Source organism: Oryzias latipes, chromosome 6 (genome assembly GCF_002234675.1).
Source record: "Oryzias latipes chromosome 6, ASM223467v1".
NCBI classification, from domain to species: Eukaryota; Metazoa; Chordata; class Actinopteri; order Beloniformes; family Adrianichthyidae; genus Oryzias; species Oryzias latipes.
In genome coordinates, this window is record NC_019864.2 from 29073692 (window position 1) to 29099079 (window position 25388).

General features: G+C 40.0%; 1 protein-coding gene across 4 annotated transcripts in view; it reads left to right on the forward strand.

Moving 5' to 3' along the window:
* The window catches only part of kcng4 (potassium voltage-gated channel modifier subfamily G member 4), a 62890-nt gene that overhangs the window by 23069 nt on the left and 14433 nt on the right, over nucleotides 1-25388 (forward strand). The window contains exons 1-5 of one of the 4 annotated variants that reach the window (XM_020704260.2): nucleotides 14202-14640; nucleotides 19796-19887; nucleotides 19977-20034; nucleotides 20183-20385; nucleotides 21063-21704. In XM_020704260.2, coding sequence (XP_020559919.1) covers nucleotides 20278-20385; nucleotides 21063-21704 — 750 coding nt within the window. In that variant the 5' untranslated portion in view covers nucleotides 14202-14640; nucleotides 19796-19887; nucleotides 19977-20034; nucleotides 20183-20277. Of the gene's footprint in view, nucleotides 1-5347; nucleotides 5426-10125; nucleotides 10222-14199; nucleotides 14641-19795; nucleotides 20386-21062; nucleotides 21705-25388 lie in introns of those variants that run through there. The other 3 variants (XM_023956069.1, XM_020704258.2, XM_023956070.1) reach the window with 3 other exon arrangements.

The window sequence follows — 25388 nt, forward strand, 5'->3', positions numbered from 1 at the left end:
CCTATAATGAAAGTCTAATGTTTTGGTTGTGACTCGCTAAACATGGCAGCAGCATCTTCCTCATCATTTTAGAAGTGGTGGAAAATGCAGACCAGGCTGCAGGATAGGTCTGTTTTCTTTGAGTTGTTGTCTTTTCTGTGCTTCAGGCGACGTACTGAAGGTGGATGGTTTTTCCTGATGACTGACGAAGCTGGGGCAAAAATATGACTGCATCTGAGGGGGCGTAGGGAAGGTCTATCTTTATTTATCTGTGTACTTCTCTCCTCAAAGTGAAAAGTTGTGATTCACACATTGAAGAGAGCTCCACATGGCATTTAGCCTTGAGCCAGAATCTTTATTTGCCTGATATTTTCAGTAAAAATTGCTGTTAATTGATTTTGGAACAAAGCCTGTCATGATCTTACTTTTGCATATTTTAATTGGTTGTGTGAGTAAAACCTCTTAAAGCACAAGCATTCCGAATTTAAAAGTTATAGAGGCCAATTACTGCATCCTACTTTACATCCTTTTCATAAACATGCTCTCTTTTTTTAGGATTTACGCAGAATCTAATTTGCTTTTGTGAAAAAGAGAGAAGGGGTTATGAATCATGCAAAGTAAATAAAAACCTTTGACATCTTGGGACCATTAAAACGTTTTGTTTTAGTTGTTTGACGTGTTTTTCTGAAGCGATACAGTTCGCCCTCATGCAGATCAGTGTTTCTTTGTTCAAGTCTTTCGAAGTCTTTTTTTGCCTCCCAGACTTGCTCTGCAAGTTCATGTGTTGAATTGTCACATCATATCTCTGTGACATTAAAGTTTGAACAATGAAGGCAGGTTAATGGTAGTTTAATGCGGCCTCTTTTTTTCCCAGAGCAATTTGGGTGAATGAGAACTGGAGGGGAGAAAGTTAAAAGGTTTAATAAAAATACAAAAAAAAGAGAAAACCTTGGAAGAAACTGAGAAATAAGGTCAAAAAAACAATAAATGAAAAGGTGAAATGCTGATTAATGGGTAAGTGAGGTGTCAGTTCAGGTTGTTTTTCTGCAGCTTTTCCTTTGACTATTGAAAGAATTTGAGTGAATTCAACATCGTTTTATGTGTTTTTCTCACTTCTGCAGACAGTTCTGGCAAGCTTTGAGGACTGCGTTCTCTGAGGTTAGCAGAGGTCATAGAGGATGCTTCTAACTAAAAAAAAAAAAAAAGGATCACTGTCAGGCTTTTGTGATGCGTGTGTTTTTGGTGTCTGGAAAATGCCTTAAACACCCACTCGGACGGATGCATGTTTTATACAAGGCCCTGTTTTACTTGTTTTGTATTTTACTATCATACTTTTAAATTGTCGTAACTTTATAATTGTTGTTTATATTGGTTGTAGTTTGACTTCGGTCATGTTCTTGTGGAATTTTCCTGATGATCGAGGACATACATGCAGAAATTCACATTTCTGAGTATTCCTTTATTAAAATTGTTGTGAATCAAGACGAAAATGCAGTTTTAATTCGCTGGGCGGGGCCACAAGCTCCCTGCTCAGCTCCATTCCGATGCATCAACCTGTAGACAAAAAGAACCATGACAGTCTGGATTTCCCCCGTGTGAGCTGGAATCTGGATAAAAAACTGGACGGCTTGATAGCTCTGATATTGCTCACCATTGTTGTTGCACCGGTTATGTCAATTTAGGGGTGTAAGATAGCAGGAGATCATGTAAACAGAGAGCTCTCAACAGTGTGGGCATGGTTACTCCATGTCAACAGTCCTGCCCACAACTTTAAGGTAAATTTCTGATGAACTTCTGTCGCTTTGTAAGGATTATATCCTAGAAAATGACAGGTTTGGAGGATTTGGGCTAAAACGGCGTAATCATAATTAAAATGCCACCATCCCCTTTTAAAATGGCTTGAAAGATGATCAGAGTGGGTCTTTATTTTTCCATTTTTTTAATTAACATTTTGGCAGAGTTTTTCACCATATTGTTGCTCAAAATAATAATCATCACTCAATTTCTCTGGGTTCAAGTCAAAGACAGTAGAGTAAACAGCCAGCTGCAGTCAAAAGGAAAAGAAGAGAACACATCGGGTGCTTGTTGCATTGATCTACATCTGACACATTTGGAAATTATATTCCTGCACTAACACAACCATATACTAATTGACCTTTTTTTTGTGTTTAGATTGCAAACATATAGGTAGCAGAAGCCTTGCCTCTTTGCATTGTGGGTAGAAATGTTTTAGACTTTTCTGTTTTCTGGTTTTTAAGGGTTGTGTTGGATTTTTTGTTTCCTGTTGTGATTGTACTTTACACTACTAGTTAGTGGACACCTTACAGAAGTGAAGTTGCATTGCCTGTTGTGTTGGCTTGTTAGTTAAAAGTGCATTAGAACTTTTATGCATGGAAGACTTTGGTTTTTGCTTTTTTGTGCCTCCCTTTCTTCTGACTGCCAACAGGGCTCAACGTGTACGATTCATGGGTTATCAAACATCACCAGGTTCACTTGGATTGTTTGCACATACATTTTACTTTGAAGGCAAGCCTTTTTATAGTAAAATGTTATTACATTATTGTCCCCATGTCTAGTTTGAGTAAAATGTTGGTCAGTGAGGTCGAGTCTGGTGGAGAAGAGAAGAAAATGTTTTTTTTTTCTACCATGTGTTCAACTACAGAGCCCCTAAGGTCTCCTCGACATTTCATACTTGGCAAGAATCTCAAGCAAAGAAGTTGTGAAATCCTCAGAGGCTCCCACTACAGCCCACGTACACGCTCCCAGCTTTGAAACAACAAAACAACACTACATTCCAACAATACGGCACAGCGTGCTCTTCTTGGCAGAGATCTCGGTTTGTATGTTGAACCTAAAGAGGAAGTAGTTTTTATTGTCAGTTCTGAGGAGATGGATGGAGGGGGGGGGGGGGGGTAGTAAGGGATTTTGTCCGTCATACTTCAGTAATTATACAGCTACACTCCGCTTTTCTACTTTAAACACTTCCAAAATATGATCATTCGCACAATTATTCTTAATGAAAAGAGAGAAAGCTCAGTTGGGTCAAGAACATGTTGCAGAACGCAAGAAATAGAATTTTCTTAAAGCTACAGGGTTTTTCTGCACACATGGAATATTAACCAGACTTTGTTCTCCAAAAAAAGTGAATATTTTCATCATCTTGGATACTCAATTTGAATTTATTTCACTTTCTTGGAACAAAAACATTCCTTAGTAGACTGATTAATACAGCAGTTGGTTCTGGGGAGTATTGGAGTGATACATGTTTTTAGAGGGCAAAGGTACTGTGTGTAAATAAAAAATGATCCCGAGTAGTTTCTGAATTCCAAATACAGCCTCACAGCAAGGAGGAATGCGATAAGGGGTCTCAGATGTGAACTCAACTTCATACTTTGAAGAAAGAAAAAACAAAAAAATTCAACGGAGAAGCTCGGTCTGAAATTCTACAAGTTACTCCGCTGACATAGGAGAAGCTTCCGGGGAATCCCATGAAGCTCATATAGGTGTGAGGCTGAGCCCTCTCCTCATCATCCTTCTTCTTTTGTCTCACTTTTCTTATTATTCTGCTTGTGGCTGACACAGACACACACACATTCACACACAGAGTTGCTTTACTCCACTCTTCACTCTACTTTCTGTGGAGGGAATTAATTAGTGCAGCTCTCTGAGCTCCGGCCGAGTGCAGGGCTGCAGAGGGATCTGTGGAAGCCGAGAGGGTTTGATAGGAGCGTACGTGTGTGTGTGTGTGTGTGCGTGTGGGTGTGTGTGTGTGTGTGTGTGTGTGTGCTCGTGCATGTGCGTGCATGCAACATGCCAAACACTTTGACATAAACACAGTTTGGTTTAATTGACCCCAAATTGTTCTTCTTTCTTGTACTGTTGAGTTGTCTGCACAGGAAAAAAATGTGATTAAAAACTTGTTTGTTGAGTGTTAAATTAAAGGCCATTGATGCACAACGCAAACATGAATATTAATAAAGCCTTTAATAAGCATCTATTATCTCACTAATAACATAGCTTTAATAATATAGCTTTCTAAGGTTTGGTTTCTGAGAACAACCAGAATCATCTCAGTTAAACTGTCAGTTACATTGTTTAGGTAATAATTCACTTTGGAAGGTTTCTGTAAAATGTATAGTTTTGTTCCATTTAAAAAGTTTCATTAAGTTGCAACATCAACCAACTAATGCCTGTTTCTATAGAATAACCTAAAGAAAGCACAAGTGTGCCATGATGATCCCTTGAAGGAATTTGGAAAGTTTAAATGTTGAAGCTCAGTTCCCTTCATGTCCACCACATATTTTTCACGCTATTAACCCTTGTGCTATCCTCTGGGGTCCAGATGACCCCACCCTTACATTGACGTGTTCTCCCTACCATGACAAAGGTGGATAAAGGTGGAGAGGATTTCATGTAATCCATGGACACCAGTGAAGATCATAAATCATTGAATCTTGTGGGGTCTAGATGACCCAATGTTAAAGTTCCTAGGATAGCACAAGGGTTAAGAAAAATGTGCGCCCTGATTTTTTATTTTTTTGCTCTTGTTGAAAGTAAAACTTCATGCTACTCATGATGTGCAGGTCATGCACTTTGTGGTAATCCCAATTTGTTCTCTGGCCACAGGTGTGTGACAATTGTGTGAAGCTTTTTTATGTGTTCATGGTGGATAAAGTCAATGTTTGTATCGGGTTATCTGAGCAAACAGCGCCCGGCTTACAGGCACTCAAAAGTCTGAATGTATCAGATAGATTATTGAGCTGTTTGCCATCCAAACATGATTTTACGTTGGTGACCGAGAGGCCGTCTGCTGGGCAGGAAACAACATCTTCTAACAGTTTTATTTCATCATACATGGAGCCCTCCATCCGTTTCCAAGCTGCATTGGCTTGAAGTGCAGAAGTGTTTGGCCATCGTAAGATGTCGTAGTTGGTTAGTGAACAGAACATTTTGGGGTTTGTAAAAAATGGTTCTGCCTTATGAATCATGTGAAGTTCTGCACAAAGTCTTTTTCCATTTAGTCTTAATGCCCTAAACACAAACACACATGTACACACACATGCATAAATGTACACACACACACGCAAAGTGCGTGGTTTCCTTCTGTTCCATTGATGACTAACTTATTTTCACAATCAGTTTTCTGGATATAAATTCTGCAACCAATTTAAAAAAAAAGCAGTGACCTTCCAGTTAGTTCGCTTCTACATTTTTATTATTCATTTATTTATTTTTGCTGTGGTAAAGTTGATTTGTTTTGGTTATTTATTTATTATATTACCCTTTCTCTGTTGTAAAACACTTAATGTTTCAACACCTGAGGTTTTCAATAGTGTTAAATATCTGAGTTTTTCTTTTTTTTTGCTTTTTCTATACAGCTCAGTGATCTAGTTCCTGCTCAGTGGCCTAGCGGTGGAGTGTCTTCTCAGCATCAAGGACATCACAGGTTCAAATCCATGACCGAGTCACAACAGACTTTTCATTCAGTATTAAGAATTTGAATTAGAAGAGTAACGCACCAAACAGCTTCTGAGCAGATTTAGAGACAACTGCCACACATGCAGGAGTGTGATGACTGTCATTTTAGCCAGAGGGGGGCTTGGATAACTGTGGTCTTTAGGTCAAAAAGGCCACTTTTTTTTTTTATATGATTTAATGACTATTTTTGGACCCCAATTATTGCTTCTCTGTTGTCACTGCTGGCATCTTGTCTTTATAACATTTTGTTAAAGTATGTGCGTTCGTGAACACTATCTGTTTTGTGTACATGTCGACAGGTGGACATTTTTGCAGCTAGCAGGTGTGTTGATAATATTTGAGTGTGTGAACAGGACCCGCCCTTTTTGTACTACATTTGAACCGTACCGTAATGATAAACAACCAGTAAACCTGTCTGCTCTATGCTGCTTCATGGTCTTACCCCCCCCCCCTCCTACTATCACCCTCCTACCCCCCCCTCTCTCTAGCGTCCCTCTCTCTTCTTCCCCTCTTTCCTTTTCCGTCCGGTCCAACACCAAAGATTTTCAAACATGATTGAAATTAATAAAGTTTGGCCTCAATTACAAAAGGGGTTTATTCAGACATACCTTCTTTGGTTTGTCTGAAGATGAATAACCCCTCTTGTTAAAATAAAATATGTCCAACACAAGAGGCCCTCAGCTCTCATCTGTTTGCCTAGCTGTTGGACAGGACAAGTTTAAAAAAAAAAAAAAAAAAGTATGTGAACATATTTTCACACTTTTTTGGCTTTTCTAAAATGCAGTCTATTTTATTAGGTATATTTAAAAAAAAACCTTCACGCCTGACTTTGTTTCCCATTATATAAGGACATTTTCTTCATAGCTTTTTCCTTCTAGGTGATACTAAATTAGGTGGAGTCTTGGAATGAATTGTGCATTGCTAATTAGCAACATACAGAGTGAAAGGGCTAATTAAAAGCACCTCAGTTTGTAAACATTAAGGACATACTAAACCAGGGGTGTCAAACTCATTTTGGTTCGGGGGCCACATTCAGCCCGTCCGATCTCAAGTGGGCCGGACCATAACATAAAAGCAAAATAACAGCTTTGTTTTAGTTTTTTTTACTCAATTTGAAAAAATGCCTCAACCAACATAGTAGCCTAATCACTTGGGGCCAATGGATCTCGAATAAAATTAATTTCAATTAAAAGAAAGTTGGTCTATTTAATTTTATACAGACTGAATATTTTACATCTGACACTGAAGCAATCCAGAAACTTTTCTTTATGGTAAATCTCTTAGTGGTGCTCAATGTTATATTCTTTGAACACTGCAACCTGTTGATGACATGACAAGCATGGGGGTTTTGCATTCAACTTAGTGAAAGAAAAAACTCTGTCTGAAATTTTTCTTGGAAATCTCTTCACTCCACTCCACTTTTTGACAACATTTTGGTCATTAGGGAGTTGCTACTGATCATCCTTATAGCAAGATAACAGCGGTAAGGAACCAAAGTGTATCTTACCCAGACACAGAGCTGTTAGGTTTCACTTTTGGCACGTGCAGAGATATGCTGTTTCACCTGTTTTGCCTTTCCTTTGCTCCCCCTAGTGACGGAATTGCGCATTTCGGTTATTTCTTTAAAAAATCACAAGTCGCCACAAGAATGGACTTGAAACTTGCTTTCTTTTTTAACCATCCTTATGATTTTTACTCTTCATGTGTGGGCCGGACTTAACCACCTGGCTGGCCGGATACGGCCCGCGGGCCGTATGTTTGACACCCCTGCACTAAACAAACTTTCACTTTGCTTTTATTTAGATGACTTTAGTGTTATGCAATGCATGTTAAAAATGAAAATTTTAGTTGTTTTTCGCCTGGGCTTGTACAGAAAAGCTATTTTTTATCTTTCTAAGTTTTTGAAAAAGGAATAAAAATTACATAAGAAAGAAAAACCAGCATGTGGTCTTCTCAAAATTCTGTAACTAGTTTCACAGAAGTACAGAGAAAATCTGCAATTGTTCCTGTTCAAACACTCCATAACTTCTACCTTGTTTAATCAAAATCTGCTCCCCACTTGATGTTTGGCAACAATGAGACTGATGGTGCCGTCAGAAATAATCACAGGCACATTGTTGTCATATCAAGGCTGAATAAAGGCTTGCTGATCCGTTCCAGACTGCAGAGACAGACAACAAAAAGGTGTGTGAGATCACTGTCATACCAATCAGCTCTGAGCGTACGCTGGTGGCTGCTGCGCTGTGATGGAGGGATTCAATAAACCAAAAGAGTGTCTCCCCTCTCTGCATGTTCTCCGCAGCCTCACTCATTTTTTTTCTGATCCTCTCGTCTGTCGGGGCTGATTGCCTTTGTGGCCTCTGGCCGAGCTAACATGGCCGCATTCCCTCACCCGTGAAAAAGCCGGGGGCAGTTCATTTAAAGAACGACTGCTCCAACCTGTGTTATAACATGCTGACATGTTTAGAGGCGACAGTCTGATTAACAGTGAGGGCAGCGAACGCTCACACATCAGGCTTTTTAGGTGCTGCTTCTCACACACATGCTGTCAGAGAAAAGGAATGCACAGACAGAGCAAGACCAGGAGGGCGCTAAGTCAGCCAATTATAGTTTACACAAAGAAGAACTCAAAGTGATCTCACAGAGGCAGAACCAAAGGTCTGATCCAAAGTCGGCTGTACTTTAGAGAAGAACAATGGGATTCTCATTTGCATTCTCTTCCCTGCCTCAAATCTGCAGTTTCCATTCATGTAAAAACACGGCTAAAGCCAGCTTTACTGACGAGCCCACATGAAGATCAGGTCCGCGGCAGCTGGGTGGCGTTCCCAGAGCCTCACGATTTCATTTAGGTTTCTGTATCAACAGATTAGCGAGCACACGCTGCAGGTGTTTATGCTTCGTGCTGCAGCTGCATGCCATCCACAGTTTCACGCTGCGATGTAAGCGCGCCAAATAAGGAAAAAGCTCCCACTGCACACGTTTATTGGCAATGATGGGAACCTTGTTCCGACGAAAGCACACCTTTTACCCGCACTGCCTGGTCACAATGTTCGAGAACGAGGAAAGCCAGTTTATACCTCTTTCTAGGTAGTCCTTAAATGGGTATTTTTCAGCCTTGTTCTTCTTCAGTGTTAGCAGTCCAAGCCTGGTCGTACACCTTCTGTAACTGCTCTGCTACTTTACCATGTTGCTGACAGATCTACTTAATCAATTCCAGTCTAATTAGCTGCTAGCAGTGTTAGTCCACCTGTTTTCTAGGTAACCCTCTAAAAAGACTACTATTCTTCTAAAGTTTACTTCAAGTTTGAGAACAAAATTCAAGCAGCATTTTACGGTGGCCCTGAAGTGCCAATCACATTGACAAATCACTCAACGCAAAGACATTCTACAGAAAATGGATCTATTTTTAAAGTGTTCCCAGTGGTCTTTTATGTATGACTATGCAGCTTTTAGCCAAAATCCAAGGACTTCTGTCGGTTTCTTGAACATAGTTTCTGCAGGAGTTCTTTAGAAATTCTTCTCCCTGTTGCTGAGAGCTCTCTGTTTTCGTGCTCTCCCGCTAGCTTACAGCCCCTCATACCCCCAACCTCACATTGCAGATGCAACAAAAGGGCGAGTATTGGAGCCATCCAGCCGTACAGTTCTGATTTGGACTCCAGCTCTTTTCTCTAAAAGACGTTGATCTATTTTTCTTTTTTTTTTTTCTTTTTTTTTCTGACAGTGGATGCATCAGAATGGAGCAGAGCAGGGAGCTTGTGGCTGTCCAGCGTATTTTCTGCGTCACAAATATGATCTTTTTCAAACAGGACTTTTTTGCTTCTAATTCTTTCTTGTTACATTGCGGTACACCTTTGGCAAACTCATTTAGCTGACTTTTTTCGGCTGAACTTTGTATGCTTTGTTGTTTATTTATTTTACATTGCACTTGCATTTTGATTGACTCTTTAAACAAGGGGAGAAAGTGTAAAATGTTCACTTCTGTCTGAGAAAAGTGCATCAAGTCGATGTCTTACATCCTTAAAACATTTATAATCCCACATCGAGGATTTCACTTGTAGTGAGTTATTAATAGAAGGATTCCCCCACAATAAACAAGGGAACATTGTACTCAGAAATGTGATTTTGTTTTTAAAAGATGCTGTCTATCAGAAAAATGCCACAAGAACATGTTAAAAACACCAAAAACATGATTTTTATTGGAGTGGGGCTTTAAAGTAAAATTTTGTCAGAAGATATAGCAAACAAATGTCATCATCTAATCAGTGCTATATTACTTTTAATATTTGTTTTGCTTTTTTAATTGTTGTAATCTTTCAAATGCGTTTGCATTGACTGACTTGTTGATGTGATTTGCACTTCAGGGCCACCGTAGTAGCGTCCTATAGACTTGTAAATGCAACTAAAACAACGACAGCTAACACTTTTTCAATTAAGATAATGCTAATGAATAGGTGGTCATAGCAGATGACCTGCTTAGATTTGTTCCTGCCTTTGCAATTTTTTCCATCCATCAAGAGCTCCTGATGGCAGAGGCCGATAATGGGATTGTGTTGCCTGTAAGACAGAGCAGAGAGGCATGCTGAAGAGAGAACCTGAGAGGCTAATGAGAGTCAGCAGGGATCGTGTTACCCATCTCCACTTGCTACTGTTTCTTGTAACTCCTTACAGAAAGAAAACTCCCAGGATCTGATCGGAGCAGCAACCAAGGGAACCCCTGACCAGCACACGGAGGAGAGGTGCCAACCTGGACATCACTCTTCACAGGTACAGAGGCACATCGCTTTTACTTTTTCAACTTGAATTTGTTGTCTTGAGTAACACAATGTTTCTTAAGAAAGACTTTAAACTGATCAAGCATTGAGTTTTGCAGAAATGTACTTTTCTTGCCTCAGAAGAATCTGCAGGATCATTTCTTTTTTTAAATTTAAAATCATCATAATTTCTCTTTTAAATCTTGTAAGATCACTAAGTAAAGGTCACCACTGAAGCTTAAACTGCTGCATGGGTTTTTATCAGGATATTCTCCACCTGTATCTATTTAATAATCAGGGGAGAACAGAGGGTTTAATTGCTTTTTGTTTCAAATGACTTCATCGTTTTGCCTCTTTTAATTGATTTACAACTGACCAACTTAAAGATTTCATATCATTGTGACGCATTTCAATGAGAGAACTAGTTCCAACTGTTTTCAGTAAAACAACGTGGGGGGAAAAAACTGGACAGAGGGCATGAAATAAAATACAAAGTAATAAAATACAAAGTTCATGCTAATCTAAACGATGGACTCAGTTTGAGGACTGAAACTTCCCTGTGCTCTGACCACCTGGCATCCTGTTGTACACAAATCCCTTTTATGGTAGAAGAGAATTTGAAGGCAGCCTGGTTGGGTGCAGTGAACCTGCTTTGAATATCAATAATTCCACCCTGAGCTGCATAGGATATGCAACGCTAGCTCATTTCGAGTAATTTGGCCTCTGGAGGGTGCACAAGTTTGAATATTTTTACATGAACAAAACCCATTTGGATTTTGTAAATCAAACATCAGTCTTTGTTTTGTTGACGGAGCTTTCTACTTGCAGGTTTTGTAATAATATTGCCTCTAAAACTTTATCTTCTAAGCAGGAAAAATGTTGTTTTAATAATTTAATCTATCAAGGAAAAATATTTCAAAAGAAAAACCATTTTATTCCATCGTTATTGTTGCCCATGAAGCATTATCCTGTTGAACATGGTGGTCCCTGTTGGTATTTTTATCACGTTGTTTTGCTATTGGAAAGTTAACAAACACAACTGATAATTGGAAGTTTTAAACAACATATACTCAAAACACAGAAATGCTGTTTTTGAGCCAACAAAATGTTAGCAAACTATAACAACTAAGCTAAAGTTTTAGTGAGGATTACAAGATGGACTCCAGTCCAATGTGGTATTCTTATCTTCTTCTGACTTCACAGTAAAGGTGAATGGAGGCACACAGTGGCCGCAGTTTGTATTTGACCGTTTCTTATGGTGGCTGAGAGATGCAAGACACGTTTACTTTAAGAAACACAACGGCAAGTCCTGGAACAATTTACAGAGTCCTGAAACACAAAAGCAAATTTGTGTGCAAATACCGAATCACAAAATCAATCCCGTTACAAATGAACAAATCCAGAAACACAACAATGAAAGCGGAGACGGCTTCTGATGGAAAGGGAACGTCCTGAATCCCGAAAGTGACGTAATATAAATCTTATTCTGTATGATTTTTTTAACATTTATTTATAACTGGTTTAATTTGGACATTTTAAATACATGAAATGGTCCAAAAGCATTTTTCTGAACTGTATTACTACAATAAAGATTACAACAATGTTTAGCAATGTAAAGTTTTTGCATCACTTCCAGTAGTAGATTATTCCCTTTCCATTAAGCAGCCGGCCGGCAAATGCAAAACAGGACAGCAGAAGATGGAGAAAAGGATTAACGAACGCGAGGAGCTGCTAACGGAAAGAGAATACAAGCTCCTAGCCTTTTATATGTCCTGTGTGTATACATATTTATCTTCTTTGGTATTTTTGTTTGGATTACTTGAAATAAATTAATTCCAATTTTGTGATATAAGATTTTCAAGTGGCATTTTCAGAATAAATATATCTGCTGTTTTGTTTGCTCAAACAGGCACATAAACATCTTTATTAGCCTTGTTCCAAAAAATAAATAAATAAATAATCTGATTCTGGAGACTATGAAATGGATCCTATATGATGTCATTTTGTATTACCCCAGTGTTTCATCAACCTGTCCCCGCCTGGTTATTCCCCCTCCTGAGTTCAGAATACTCTTCTCCTCCTCCTCATCATCACCCCTTTCCCTGCCAGTTGAGAGAAGTTTCCTTTCTCAGCGATGCTCTCTTTTTTTACCTTATCCTCTGTGGAGTCTGTCCTCTGTCGACCTGTGTCTCTGCCCACTCTGTCTGGGCTTCATCTCATCCCGGCAGAGTTAACATGTCAGCTCGAACCGTCCACCGACAGGGAAATCCACCTGATCAAGACCTGCGCGCGCACTGACATCAAACCGAGGAGATCACTGAAAAGCAGCATCAAAAGAAACAGGAGCTAGTTTTGAAGGAGTTAAAAATTAGACGGGACCATCTGGTGAAACCATTCTGGTGGCCATCAGTGTTAAATTGTGCATTTTACACGGTTTTTAAATAGCAGAGTGACTCATTGCGTCTCCCTTGCACACACGTCAAACCACAGCTCATAAGATCACGGCACACCGGCTGCCGTGATTTCATCTTAGTCCCCTTTGCAGGATTAAACTCTTAATCCGCCCGGCCAGAGCTTGCCATCGGGGCTGCAGCAAACTTTGTGTTTTTTCTCGAGCATCTGTGTTTGCCTGTCTGGCCTCCGGTGTAATGTGGGGTTGGGTGACAGCAGAGTATGGGGGATAGTTTGAGATGCTGCAACTCAGTGAAAAGTAAGCAAACTGGTGAAACAGTCTGGGTAACCAAACCAAAAAAGGTGTGTTTCCTCCAGCTGGGGCTTAATCTCTTCCTGCAAACATAACTGACCCTGCTGTGGGTTAATGAATAATGATGGCTCCTCTTTTTCCACGACCCCCCACCTGTCTCGTGTCTTCGTGTCAAATCCCACCAGTTTCCATCTCTTCTTCCACTAATGTGTTGTCTGATCTGCTTGCAGCCAAAAAGGTCTGAACAAAGTGTTTTTTTGTGCTTTCCTCCGGCACATGCAGCCTAATGAGGCGCTTCTCAAGGACAAAGCAAGAGGCCATGTAGATGAATCAGCAAACAAGATGATGTTTAGCCGGAAAAGTCAACTTTTTCCATGAAAAAAAAAAACAAGCTTGCATTGAGCAACGACGTTTTTCCAGCTGCTTTTGCATCTTTTAGATATTTATTCTATCCTTCCATCTGTGGAAGTCGAATGTTTATTTGGCTCTCAGTGGGTTCTTATTTATGTGTCATGCCATCTGGCCTGGTCCAGGAGGATTACCGGGTGCTGCTGTTTTGCATTACAATCATCTTTCAGTTCAAACTCTGAGGACAAAATAGTTTCAGTGAAAGATTTAAAGGAACTTCTGGGTAATTTTCGAAAAAGGAATGAAAAAAAGGTCCCTAATCTAGCTTGATGTGACAACAACAGCTGGTTAAAGCTTCATTTTGAAAATTAAAAAGTATTTCTGTTAATCCATTTTAATTGTCAAATTAGATATTTCTAAATGAATTTTGCTACACATTTACCAGAGAACTTTTTGAAAATGAAATGTCAAATACCATTTTCTTTATCATTTTAATTAAGTGACAGAATAAGCTGTGTTGAAGTAGAAAATGAAAAAGCATTTTGGTGGATTGCTTTTGATTTTGAGTCAAAAAATGCAGTTTCATTTTGAAAATGAAAAAGCATTTCTGGTTTTGACTTTTATTTTTAATTATGCTACAGAATCGCTTCCATATATTTTCGCATCAGGTTCTGGAAAACAAAATGCATCCACTTTAATACTCCGGTTAAATGAAACAGTTCCACTTAGACACACATTAAGTCTCTACATTTCATTTTAATGAGACTCGTCAAGTTGGGCAAAGGTACCAATTGGATAAATTGTGCTTGTCACTTATTGGCTTGTTGAAGGTAATTTGAGGGGGGAAAGCCCCCCTCTGTTGCGCGCCAAGCACTCGGAGTGCTAATAGTGAAGATCTCCTCTACGTCCTTGAATGTCAGCTGTGTTTCCAGCCGCAGGGTTGTTGAGAGGGGTCCAGGAGTCACTGTCCGCCCACAGCTCTTCACATTTCCGGACGTGGATTCACATCCTGGTCACCTTTACGCACAGCTGAGCTTGGCTGAGCTGCCCGGAGTCTCCAACGTTGCGCAGCACATGGCACCGACTCCCCTCCTCCCTTGCGCCTCTCTCTCCCTCCCTCCTCCCCCCACCACCTCCTCCTCCTGCAGCACCGCCAGGCGGGCTGTAACGGGACACTTTCTTTGCGCGCACCAAACCATCCTGGTGTGGTGACTCTCCCCTCGCCGGCTCGGAGGATGCGGATGTCGGAGGAGTGCGCCTGCTTCCGTGGCTTGTGGCGCCACAGACTGCTTGTTGCCTCCCCGGTGAGGAGTTGAAGTGGTGACGGTGGAGCCGCGAGGCGCACGGGGAATTTCTAGCACATCTGCGGGGCGCTGGATGGTAAGCTCCCAAAGTTATGCTGATGTCCGCAAGGCTGCTTCATCACCTTCATCTAAAATACCGCGGGGGCTCTCATGATTCTCAAAACCGCGGAGGGGGTTTCATCTTGCAAACGCTGGTGGGACACGCTGAGTTGTTTAATATTTAAGTTATTGTGTAACCAGGTAAAAGTCATGCAATCAAACATTCACGTGGTTTCGTTAAATCCTACATTTAACCATGAAACCAGGGGAGTGGTGCGCGTGTGGAAGCTGTCCGTTCGTTTGCGTGTTTGCAAGTTGTCCAGACAGAAATGAGGACGCAGTGGACCTGAGGGTGAGGATGAGACCTATGCGTGACAGACACACGCAGGTCCCTGCTGATGGTTCAAAGTACCAGCAATATTCTTACTGATTTAACCCCAGAACAAAACTGATCTGTTTGTTTCAGTCTCTGCATTCACTGATTAAGTTACAGAATTCAGTTCATTAGAATTCCAGGTGAAAACATAAAAAAGCAGACAGCTGTTTTTTTATTCTCTTTGCATATCAGGTTTAACGGCGATACCCTCTGCAAACAAAACATGTTTGAAATATTAAAACTATCTGTACTTTTTAAGTATAATTTATATGTAAAAGTCATTATTTTACTGACTTTTTCAAATTCAATTTCAAAGACATTAATTATGGAGGATTTTTTATGGAATTTTATGCACTTTTTTGTGCAAATATCTTGTGAATTTTGTGCAAAAATATGCACCTTTCCTAATTTTCATTCAGCTTTCCGATTCATAAATGTTTGAAACAATTAATTAGTTGTGAGTTCCTCCTGTGGATGTGCATCTTTGCTTTGCTGGAGGTCCCTTTCTGCTTCTTGATTATCCCTTGTGCTATCCTCGGCACTTTAACATTGGGAGTTGGGTCATCTAGACCCACTAGACAGTGCTCTGAACCTTTTTTCTTCAATGATTTGTGATCTTCACTGGTGTCCATGGATTACATGAAATCTTTCCACCTTTATCCACCTTTGTCATGGTAGGGAGAACACGTCAATGTAAGGGGGGGGTCATCTATGATAGCACAAGGGTTAAGAAGTGATCCAATCGTCTGTCTCTGTGACATTAAATGTTATCATTTATTGTTTTATTCCATTACACCTGGGGCCTGTTTCAGAAAGGAGGTTAAGTGTAAACTCTGAGTGCATTAACCCTGAAATCAGGGAAACCCTGGGTTTTCTGTTTCAGAATGGGAGGTTTGTTAAACCAGAGAAAGAAGAGTAAGTCAAACCCGTTTCTGAAAGAGAGGTAACTTATACTCGGAGTCAGTATCCATGGTTACTTATGCTGTGAACCTAACCTGGTCGGGAGCAGGTTTTATTCTCCAAACTCAAGGTTTCTGCCGGTCCCCTCCCCTTTTTAAAGACGAAGCGGTATTTTACGCTTTAACCTTCATTGCCCACATTTCCGTCACACAGAGACAAGTGACAAGAATGGCTTGTCCTTTTTTGGAGGACCTAATAGACGAGGAGGCTGCATTAATTCCTAGAGAATTATATTTACCTCGTACGAGGATTTTGAGATGACTCGATTTTTTGTCATTTCCCCATACGTTTTTGTTTGAGCGTTACCGTTTTTCGTTGCAGTCAATTACATAAATACAATGAAAACAACATTAGATATGTATTGCTATGTAGATGTTTCATATGTCAAATATTGTCAACAAAGCCTACATCCATGACATGCTCAAATTTGACCTGTTTGAATTATGTTTTTATACTTCATTTTAGCTGCTGCCATGTTCTTTTAATTCCTGCAGGATTGCATCTACATGAAAATGAAATCAGGGACATTGAATTAGATTAATGTAACAATTACTTTTTGGAAACACAATTTGCTAGTACTGCTTACTTTCTTAATCCCGTATAAACCTACACCACTTGATCAATACAAAGGTAGTGTTGCAGCGTGTGTGTGCTGAGCGGGGTGCGAGTGCAGGTGCAGATGGGGGGGGGGGGGGGGGGGTTGAGCACGGAGCGGAGGTGTGTGCGTGGAAATATATTGTGTGTTCGGAGGACGGAGCACTTAGTTAAATAAAGAGAAGGTGTCATTCCCAGAATAACTGTTTTGGAGTCATTCTTAATCCGCTCTGGAGGTTGAGGGTTTCCAACGGGAAGTGAACCCCGAAGGAGAATTCCCTTCAGCCCTGAAGAAAATCTCCCCTGCGCTTCTGACCACCTTCGGTCGGAAAGAAGAGAGAAAAGAAAGGAGAAGTCTTCGCGCAGCGAAAGGTTCAACAGTAGACAAAAGTTCACTTTTAAAACACAATTGCATGTTTTAATATTAAACCGACCAACGTTTGCAAGAGGGGAAAGTTAAGAGAAAAGTCCTCTAAACATTACCGACGTTAAATGCATTTTTCCCCAGATTGGTTCTGTACACTATGCAGCATTTCATGCATTTACACCAGGAATAACACTTCAAAAGTACTCCTATATATCACCATTTTTTATTTCACACCTTACGCTATTTAAAAAGTTATTACAGCCAATATTTTCTAACTGATTTAAATGCAAACTTGCGCATTAACTTGAGCAGCTATGTTTTCCCACGCTAACTGTCTCTGTTTTGCAGATGCAGCGGTGTTGCTTTTCTTCCGGAATATGTGCTCATATTCACTGTAACTCTGCAGCAGCACGTCAAGTTCAGCTGGCGAAAAATACGCAGACCTCTTTTTTTCACGGTTGCCATGAGAGATGGTAACCGTGAAAAACGGTTACCATCACGACCATGGTGGTCGTGATATCTGCGCTCCATTGATAATGGCTTCTTATAGTCGCGGTGCGCACGCTCACCTCCGAATCAGTCCACTCAGAGTTGATTGACCTAACTCGGATCAGCTTCTCTGAAACAGAAAACTCAGAGTTGTTAATCTCTCGATTGACCAACTCAGAGTTCAAGTTCAACCTCAGAGTTGGTTGAACCTCCTTTCTGAAACAGGCCCCAGGGTTAGTATGAGCCTGGGTTGTGCAACCTTCAACACTTGGAGCCATTCTGGTCGATATTACTTACTGACCAGAACTCGGTTGGAGCCACAAAGTTAAACCTCTCTCTTTAGAAAAATAAGACACTAATTTGTATTTATGTTACTATATCGATAAATACAGATAAACTACTGGTGTTTTGCATAAATGAAATAGAAAAATTAAGAGATTTTTTTTAAAACATGAAACAGATTATAAGTAGTATAGTTTTGTAAAACTAATATAGTTTTGACATAGGTTTACATGGCTTACTTTCAAAATAAAAGACACCCCCCTGTGCCATCTTAAAGTAGTAGATGTTGTATAATGTCAGCAGTGATTTAAAAAAATACACTGTTTATTTTATTGTTGTTGGTGCATCTCAGCCCAAAATTTGTAAATCTGAAAAACTAAAATATAATCAGAGCTAATTAAGCGACTCTTATTGGATTTATTGAACCAAATGGTGTATTTGAAATGTGTTTAACAACAGACAGTCCACCTTAAAAAAAAAATCCAGTGCACCTAAAGTATGAAATCTGTCTGTGCTTAGTTCTCTCCAATTGATTTTCTGTGGAACATGGCGCTCAAAAATCTGTGAAAATGTTCAATTTAGGTAAACTACAAACCGGCATTGTGTGATGGCTTGTTAGTGCATTGTGGGTACTGTAGTCAAGATCAATGAGCTATAGTCTCAGATCTCCCTAAAATGTATTTATTAATTTATTAAGTTCTCCTTTATTAGCTGATGGTAATAAATTACTTGAAAAATCACATCCTTGTTTTTCCAGCTATGTTTGTGCATTTGTACGCACAGCAGTGAGGGGGCATCTGTCCTTTTCCAATATGGTTTCCAACTTTGCATACATAACTCGTAGCGCACCGTCTCTATCCTACATAACTCATTGTTTAGCACCCTGTTGGAGGGATATCTTAAATAAAGTTTGACTTATCTGACTGCTTTGTTTCGCTTAATGTGTTGTATAGTCCAAAAATTATGTTTATTTTTAAAATAAAGCATACTTTATTATTATTCAGCCAGAAAGGCACAATGGAGGGGTCAAAGGGCCTCAGGTTGTTGTATAAAAAAGCCTACTGAAAGGTTTTTCTTCGTTATGGCTTGCTAATTTGCTAATTCAAAAGAAAGTTTCTTAATTTCTACTTTTTTGTTGTTGTTTTCCTTTTGAAAAATTAATTTACAAAACCCCAAAAGTCAAGGTTTTAACAGGGTTGTGGGTAGAGTGAATTGATGCATCCCTAGTTATTCTTGAGGTTCAATTAGCCAAAGTCATTACAGTTAGTTTTTAGTGAGCCGCATCTTCACCATCGTTGTAGAAAACCTGTTTGAAAAAGTTCCCACAAGAGAAGCAAAGCGCAAGCTGTAAAATCCAAATTCAACTGATTGTTACTAAGTAGATGTGAAAAGTTTCACTGATCATTAAAAGACGCGTGACTCTCCCATCCGATGAGTTTTGTTGATCCAAATGAGACTTGACACATTTGTCTTACAACACATCCCCCCCCCCCCCCCCCCCAAAAAAAAAAAGTAAGAATGAAGCAAACATCGTTAGTATGCAGAGTGCCTACAAACTCCAGACAGCCAAGTACAAAATAATTGAGCTGGAGGTTAGTTTCTGTCAGCAGTCCCATCATTGGACTCTCTTACAATGAAGTATGAACCAATAACACTAAAACCGTTGTGAGCAAATGTGACATCTCACTCTGCCAAAACTCTTGTAGGGGCAGTTGTGCCAAAAAGTCTATTTTGGACTCTGTTTTGGTGTTTGCTGCCACTGCCAAATTATAATGGCCAATCATTTATAAGAGCATGAATAACAGCACTTAGCACAAATGTTCTTTTTAGTCATTTCTACAAATTTCCCAAGAAACTCACTAAACGAGCCAAGCTGTCCTTTTAAATGTTAACTGTTAATTCCTCTGCTGTCTATTTGGGTCTGACCACCATCCACTTACAGAATAGGGAAGTCTTGACAAAGTGCATATAGTGTGAGAAAAGTTAACAGTCCTTGTTTAAAAGTAGTATTTTTTATTTCCCATAATTCCCAGCTTCTTGTCTGTCTGATCCTTGTCCTTTCTCGCTGTATTTTGTGTCACACAAGCTCATTCTGACATATTTCTCCCTTTTTTTTCCTCTCAGTGCCTGCGTGATGCCACCTTTCGTGTGAGCCCTCCCTTATCCCGTCGCAGCGACACGCAGAATCCCCTTCAGTCCCTCAACACTTCAACGCTGTGCGTTTGGATATCTGACTCATCCTCTGCAGCTATCAGCCATAAATCGATCCCAACTCAGCTGGTTTATCAGGGCTTTTCTATTCCAGACAGGCTCCCTGACAGGGTTACCCACTCATCTGATGCTGAAGCTTGATTTACAAATCGGTACAAACTCCCCTGACCTTCAGTTTGGAGGTTTCGGGTCATTTTCTATTAGTTTTTGTTTTGTTGTGCAGAAGAATCATAACTCGTCTGCCCCCTGAGAAAAAGTACTTAAAAAGACAAGCATTAGTTCTTTGAACCTTGTCTGCAGTGGATCCAGGCAGCGGCAGTTCAAAGCTCAGAGGTTGTTGTTGTCACGCGCACTGAGCTGCTCACTCTGGAGCCGCGTGTTTTCCAAATGCCGCCATGCCCATCATCAGCAACGCCAACCATGACTTCAGCAACCTGTCCGTCAGTGATGACAGCAGCCTGGACCGCATCTTCACGGAGATCCCAGAGACTGAAACCATTAAGGTACTTTTTTTAAGCTGTAACAGAACTACAATTAAAGTCCCACTCCCATCATCTCTTCATCTATTTTCAAAGATGAGTCCGTCAGATGAGTCCGAAAAGACACCCAGTGGTCTTTTCATTATGATTATGCCTTTTTAAGGCATAAATTAAAAAAAAACTGTGTTGCTTTCTAGGACATAGTTTCTGCTTTAGAATTTGCTGAAATTAATTAGAAATGAGAAATTTTGCTTCTAAGTTGTGGGAGGGACCGTTGCTCCCATTTCCCATCACCTCTTTGTTTACGCTTTCTCTCTCACTAGCTCACAGCCCTTTATACCTCCAACCTGGATCTAGTCGTCTACAAATGGATCCATCAGAATGGAGCAGAGCAGGGAGCTTGGGGCACACCGTTAATTTTCTACAAGCTTTTTCCAATAGTTTTTTTTTGTCTGCTCTTGATTCACAATGACTTGAATAAAGAAATACTTTGATATGGCAACAAGTACAAACTTCCGTTTGCAGCAATGCAATTTTAAGCTGAATTTTTTTTTCATATATGTCCTCCATGATGAAAAAAAGCTGCATGTTAAAAATACGGTTTTCATCGGAGTGAATCTTTAAAGCTTTGTAGTTCTTACTGTAAGTTACCCAACACATACTCACTAACCGGTTATGCTTTCTGTTCTTCTAAACTTCAGGGTGTTTACTACCAGAGAGCTCAGTTCATCCGTCGGCCAGAGGACTTGTTGTCCATCGATCACGCCTTGCTAGCAGTGATAAATGTGGGGGGAAACCGTTACACCTTCCCCTGGAGCACGCTGGCACAGTTTCCTCTCACTCGGCTCGGCCGGCTGTGCGGCTGTAGGTCTCTCGAGGACATCGCCAGTGTTTGCGATGACTACGACGAGGCGCGGAAGGAGTTCTTCTTCGACCGCTCGCCGTCTGCCTTCAGGGTCATCCTCAACTTCCTGGCTGCGGGGAAACTGCGCCTTCTGCGAGAGATGTGCATCCTCTCCCTGCACGATGAGCTGAACTACTGGGGCGTGGAGATGGCCTACATGGAGCGCTGTTGCAAGAGGAAGATGTACACGCGCATCGAGGAAGTATACGAAAAGGAAAGGCGTGAGGAGGAGCGCAGGAAGAGGAATGCCATGCAGAGGGTTCCAGTGGAGGAAACACAATACCAAAAAGTAATGAACTGGCTGAGGGACATGGTGGAGAACCCCCAGTCAGGCTTACCAGGGAAGATCTTTGCCTGCTTGTCTGTAGTCATGGTGGCTGTAACTGTTGTGAGTTTGTGCATCAGCACCATGCCGGACCTCAGAGAAGAGGAAAACAGGGTGAGTGTTTATCTTTTTTTGTTGATCTTCTTTTTAAGCAAATTGATCTGATTATTTCTAACTTGAAAAAGATTCACCCTCCATAGTTTTTTTTAATTGAGTTTATTAAGTATCTTGCGTGCTTTGAAGAAAAGAAAACTAGTAAAGCTAGTATTCCACACTTCCTATCAGAGCAAATATTCTACAAAAAGTTAAATTTGTAAAATACAAAATTCCCTGTCATCACAGTCCGTTAAGTGTCCCTGTGGGAGGCTGCCACAAACGTGTGCGTCCTGCGAAATGTGTCCGCCCATAGCAGCATGAGATAATGAAGCCCTGGCTGCTCATCGAGGTCTGTCCAATATATGAATAATAAAATTGGTGCAGCATATCCTTCAAAGCAGATACTCACACAGGCGTGCAGGAGTAGAGATAAATGTGTGCACATAGGAACACAGTGGCAGTCGTGTCCTTCTGCATGAACGAACAAAATGAACTAATCCACTGTAACTGATACCTCTCTCTTTGAATAATGAAACACTCAGTCTGCAGTTTTGTGTTTGCCTTTTAAGTAAGACTGGACGGTAGCATGTCCACTTCATCCGGTACCTTTTCATTCTACAAAAAGGAGATTTTCAAAATGCTTCACTTTCATTTTTAGTAGATTTTCCACAGTTTATCCAAAGATATGCATGAAAGATAATAAATCAGTTTGATACTTTGTTCATTGAACACTGCATGACATCTGGAGGTTTGGGGGCATTTGAAATAATCTGAAGGCAACTACTGCAAAAAGTAAACAAATAATAGAATATAATCTGAAGTGATAGGAGTATATTTTTTTCTCTCTTACATTTGGGTTCTAAACACCACAAAGGGAAGCTTTATTAACATGCATTCATACTGACCTGTGTTGGTGTTGGGTTGAGAGGAGCGGCTGCATCTTAAGGCGATGTCACACAGCCACTACGTACATTTTGCGCATAAAGCATGGATGAAAATTGGTCATATGTGAATATACGTGGAAAAGTGAGAAAATTTGTGGTCTTCACGTGGGGTCCAGGGGGTACAGGAGTGGTGCAGGACTACAAGACTAAGGAACTCTTTCTTCACCTCTGCTATCAGACTCCGTAACCCTTGTGCTATCCTAGGCACTTTACCATTGGGAGTTGGGTCATCTAGACCCACTAGACAGTGCTCTGAACCTTTTTTCTTCAATGATTTGTGATCCTCACTGGTGTCCATGGATTACATGAAATCTTTCCACCTTTATCCACCTTTGTCATGGTAGGGAGAACACGTCAATGTAAGGGTGGGGTCATCAAAGATACCACAAGGGTTTTAACAGCTGACAGGAGTCTGTAACAACAAACAACACCTTTGCACATATTCTTTGTTTATTATTAATGCTCTCACACCTCAATATTCAACATCCATATGTTTCACACTGTACAGCTCATGAAAGTCTCTTTTGCACAGTTACTGAATTTGCACAACAGCTGATTTGTTTATAGGTTTAGTCATTTACTGATTGCTATATTCTATGTTTGATGTGAATGTTTCATATATCCTGTATATATCCTATCCTATATTTATTTGATTTAACCTTTAAAACTTTTGGCATTCAGAGCAGACAGCAGAGTAAGCATCTCATTATACAGGGAAACCTGTTTCCTTACTGTGCATATGCATGTATGGGTGATGCTGTCGTATGGCATCCTTACGCTGCACTATAGTTGTCAGTAAGGTGCGAGTGCTGGCTCCTTTATGATCGCGTGCAGATCACGTGATCTATACGTGTCCGTAGGTTGAGCTCATGTCATCCTCAGCTTGGGTATTATTTCAGCTTTGTACTTTGGATCGGTCCATAGTGGCAACTGGATGAGGTTCCGGATAGCAGGTTTTGGTATTTAGTATTAGCAACTTCAGTTTGGTGATGTGAACACAGTTTGCAGTTTCCGCTCACGTATTTTGCAGTTTCCGCTCACGCATTTTTTGCATGCTTTCATTTATGTTTAAATATGTTTGTGTGGTGAAACACAGCTGTAGGATCATTCTCCTATGAGGACGACCACCTGCTGACATGCCGCGGAGCAGCTCTTCCTCCTGATTCTCCTGTTTATTCTGGCCTCTGGTGTTGTGTCAGCTTGAGGAAAACTGGATGTAAACTGTCTTCTTTAAGCCACGGACTCATCCTCCTAGTTTTAATTCCATTATTCTATTCATGCTGCAGGTGGTTAGTGTGTAGTTTCCGCAGACTTTTTCACCACTTTAGTCACAGAAAGCTGCCAAACCAGTTTAGTAAAAAGGAGACAGTGGAGGGACAGGCTTAAAATAGTAAATAAAAGCATCTAATAAGGTAATGTTGTTTTTGAAACACCAAGGTGTAAGTCCATGCAAACGCAGGGTACTAATTTTTCAAATAGAATTACCTCCTCTGTACTGATTTAGACTCTTTGGCAGTCAGTGAGAATTCAACAAGCCTTCGGAGGGAGGTGGCAGCATGAATGCCCAATGAGATGCAAAAGCTGAAGGCTGGATATTTGATATCCCTGCCAGAAAAACTCCTGTACTTAGCGACAGTCAGAGGAGAACAGATGGAAAAGCTTGAGAACAGAATTGGGCAGAGTCCCGTGGGTGCATGTAAACCTGCAGGATGGAAAAATGCTCTTGATTTTTGACATTTTACAGAGTGTGATCAAATATTTGTGTATTAGCCTACAGTCAGAAAATATGGTGAAGCCAGATGCTGCCGTGGAACCATTACCTCCACCATGAGGTGATGGGGTTTATAATATTTGTTTGTTTGGACAATCAGTCAGAGAGTAATGGGCGGATTTGCATGACAATGCATGGATTTGCATGACTGAACCTACAAAAGACTTCTGTTTTGACCTTAATCTCTTTTTAAATTCATACTTAGATTCAGAATGATTGATTCCAGAATGTAAAAATGAGAATAAAGCAAAGTAAAATATAATAATATACAAACAAAGAAGAAACAAAAACTGAGTTATTTCACTTCCCTTTAAAGAAAACACACACTTATATATATAAGTTCATTGAAAAAATAGGATAAGAGCACCAGGCTTAAGAAAATCACTAAAAAGTTTTTACATTTTCTGTCCATGCAGCATTAATTTTTACTTAACAATAAATCTTAATTATAAGATATAAAAATGTAGAAACAGAGTTACAGAGATGAAACGGTAATAATAGGTCAAAAAAGTTAACTAGTAAGATGGAATTACTTCAAACTGAATGTTCTACAGCCCAATAGTACTTATTTTTTAAGCAAATGGTTTGTATTTTTTGAGTTTTATTATACTTTATGTTGATTACAGGGGCAAAAAAAAAAAAGACTTGTTGTAGAACATACGTGAACAAAATGAGAAACTTAGTAAAAGTTGGTCTATTATAACTAGCAATTTTTTTTAAATTTCCAAAACAATGGCAAGGAATGCCAGCCTACCTTAACATTTATTGAACTTTAAAATGACATTCTTAAATTTGCTGTTAAATTTTAGTTTTTTTTTAATCTCAAATCAAGATTTTTTTATATTTAATAATTAAATCCTTTTTTTAAGATCCTAGCTCCGATCATCTTTTGATTTATTTTTTAAAGCATTCCCAGTGATCTTTTAAGGATGATTATAATGTTTTTAGCCAAAATAACAACAAAAAAACAGTAATTTTCTAGGCTGT